Raw genomic sequence first — 2,625 nt, 5'->3', positions numbered from 1 at the left:
CTTACTACTTGAAAACTTTTAATGGAGACAAATTTAAAATCAATCTGAAAAAGCACATGATGACTGAACTAACTAGACTAGACGAGACATAAAATGACTAGACAATATTAAATTTCTAATGTAACCCTAACGGGTTTTTTAAAATTGTAAATAAATAAAAAAAAAATAAAAAATAAAAATTCTTTGTACTCATTAATGATCATATTAGTTGCACATTACTGAATTACTGATTACTACGCTTATTAAAGCGGAACTCTAAACTGCAGATGCATACTCAAGCTGTGATCTTACAATAGAACAAAATAAAATTACGATTGTTTCAATATTTTGAAAATGTCTCATATTATTCATACATTTTTTTCATTTCAATGTTAATTCTGTATTTAGGGGATAAATAATACAGTTCTTTGTGTAAAATATAACTAGGATCTATGGCTACTCTCAGGTAAAAATCATAAAAAGAGAAATCCGGTAACGATAAATCGGCCTCGTAGTGCAGTGACTGGCGTATTTTTTAATCATTCTTGAGGTTCCTGGTTCGATTAATGGTAGAGTTGACGTTAATGATTTGTTTAAATGGTGATTTAGCACTGCAAAATTTCACATCTATGTGATAAAAATGACAATGTTTGAGTATGTCCAAATGCTTGCAGACTGGCTGGATTTCCTCCCTAAGGAGTTGTTCATTTTATAAATTTATTGCAACAGAGAGGGAAAACATTATTGAGAAGGGAATATGGAATGATTTTCTCAAATTGAATGGTTTGAGTAGGTAGGAAGCTATTGCTATAAGTAAATATGCTGGCCCCTATGCATATGTATATAAACTGCACATGTATATGAAATGTTTAAATAAATAAATAAAAATATTCTGATAACACTGATGTTCGTACGTGGCGTGTATCGTGATTTGTCGCTTTTATAATCATCATTGTTGAGAGAAAAACAAAACAATATTTGCTGAATTTGCTATACAGCTAGTCAGCTATACTTCAATAGTTTAAGTCGTATAAATATTACATTTGTAGACCAAACTACTTGGAGTTTTTAATATCCCTTTACAGTTTGTCTCGCCCTATGCTCAGCTTAATATGTTGCATCCAATAATAATGCGCTTCCGAATTATGCATTACAACATTCATGAATACCTTCAGTGCATGGATGCAATGGCTTAATTAGACGGGTCTGCATTGTTTAGTCTGAATGTTATCTGAATGTGACACGTTATCTCGGCCCCAGAGACAAATGTATTAATTGACGTCATTTGTATTACTCAATGTATGCAAAACAATTCACTAATTTTATCGAATCGATTAATAGGGCCATCATTTCGTATTTAAATAATAAAATTGCCAATTTAACTATGCATTTATTTCTTGCAAACACTTGAATGAAATAATTATACCTCACGGTTTCATGAACAACTGTTTTTTTTATAAGACGTAAAAAAACTAAATATTTTTAAAGCTTTATCAGCGTATCAGTTTTAATTAAGTGATTTTACATGAAGAAAATACGAAGAAATATGGTGAATATATTATTTTTTTCATTAATTTATAATTTTTCGAACCCGTAAAGATTACATTAACACATATAATTAATGTTATATCTCGCCTTGTTAGTGTAGTCATCGCCAAACCTATTTAACCTTTACGGTGAATTCATTATGAGAAGAGCGCTGGATGGGTGGAATGGTGGTGTCAAAGTAGGAGGTCAACAAATATTAAATCTGAGATATGCAGACGCCACGATTGCCAAAGATAGAACCAAGCTGGCAAAAGCCTTCAGACGGATAGAGTTGGAAAGTGAGGCTTTGGGTCAGAATAGAAATAAACATAAGACAAAGCTCATGATTGTAGATACGAGTAGAGCTGGCAGTCTCCTAAGGACAAGGCAGATGCAAGACCTTGAACCGATCGATGACTTTGTGTACCTCGGCTCGTTTATTTCCAACAACGGCAGTTGCAGACCTAAGATTGGTAGCAGAGTTCAATTAGCCAAAGAAGCAACAAACCGTTTGAAGAAGATTTGGTGAGATCAAGGTATATCAATAAACACTAAAAAGCGGTTGATATAAGCTCTGGTATTTTCCGTTTTTCTATATGGGGCTGAAACATGGACAATACGTGTCTACGAAAAGAAAAGGATCGACGCATTCGAGATGTGGTGTTGGAGAAGGCTACTACGTGTGCCTTAGACAGCCAGAAGAATGAAAGCATCAATACTAAGTGTTTAATAATCTCATGCCAAAGTATTTTATAAGTGAAATTATATTAAATAGAAATGTACATAAATATAGGACAAGAAATAGAAATAGGATAAGACTACCACTTAAGAAATAAACAAAATCACAAAATAGCTTAATGTATAAAGGGTTAAAACTGTATGATGAGATGCCTGAAAGTATGAAGAATGAAAGAAAACTTACGGATTTAAAAAAAAAATGTTATGTTTATTGTTATAATGTAGTTATGTAAGAAATATTTAATAAGTATTTGTTATAATTGTAAATATATTAGTTAATATACAATGTAATATTAACTAACTTAAGTAAATAAATAAATAAAAATACTGGAAGAACTTTATATTTCAACTCGTCTTTCTTTGGACATATTGCTAGACGCG

The 2,625-nt window shown here is 31.7% G+C and overlaps 1 protein-coding gene across 1 annotated transcript; it reads left to right on the top strand.

Annotated features, from left to right (window-relative positions):
- The first annotated feature begins 1,666 nt into the window (after nt 1-1,666).
- On the top strand, nt 1,667-2,035 carry LOC148277475 (uncharacterized). The gene has a single exon (XM_088232845.1). It carries the CDS (start codon nt 1,667-1,669, stop codon nt 2,033-2,035), a length of 369 nt encoding a protein of 122 aa, XP_088088971.1.
- The last annotated feature ends 590 nt before the right edge of the window (nt 2,036-2,625 follow it).

The sequence above is a fragment of the Micrasema longulum genome, unplaced genomic scaffold (assembly GCF_059751315.1).
Source record: "Micrasema longulum isolate JH-2025_06_02 unplaced genomic scaffold, ASM5975131v1 h1tg001028l, whole genome shotgun sequence".
In the NCBI taxonomy this organism is placed as follows: Eukaryota; Metazoa; Arthropoda; class Insecta; order Trichoptera; family Brachycentridae; genus Micrasema; species Micrasema longulum.
This window is presented reverse-complemented; position numbering and strand designations above follow the sequence as displayed.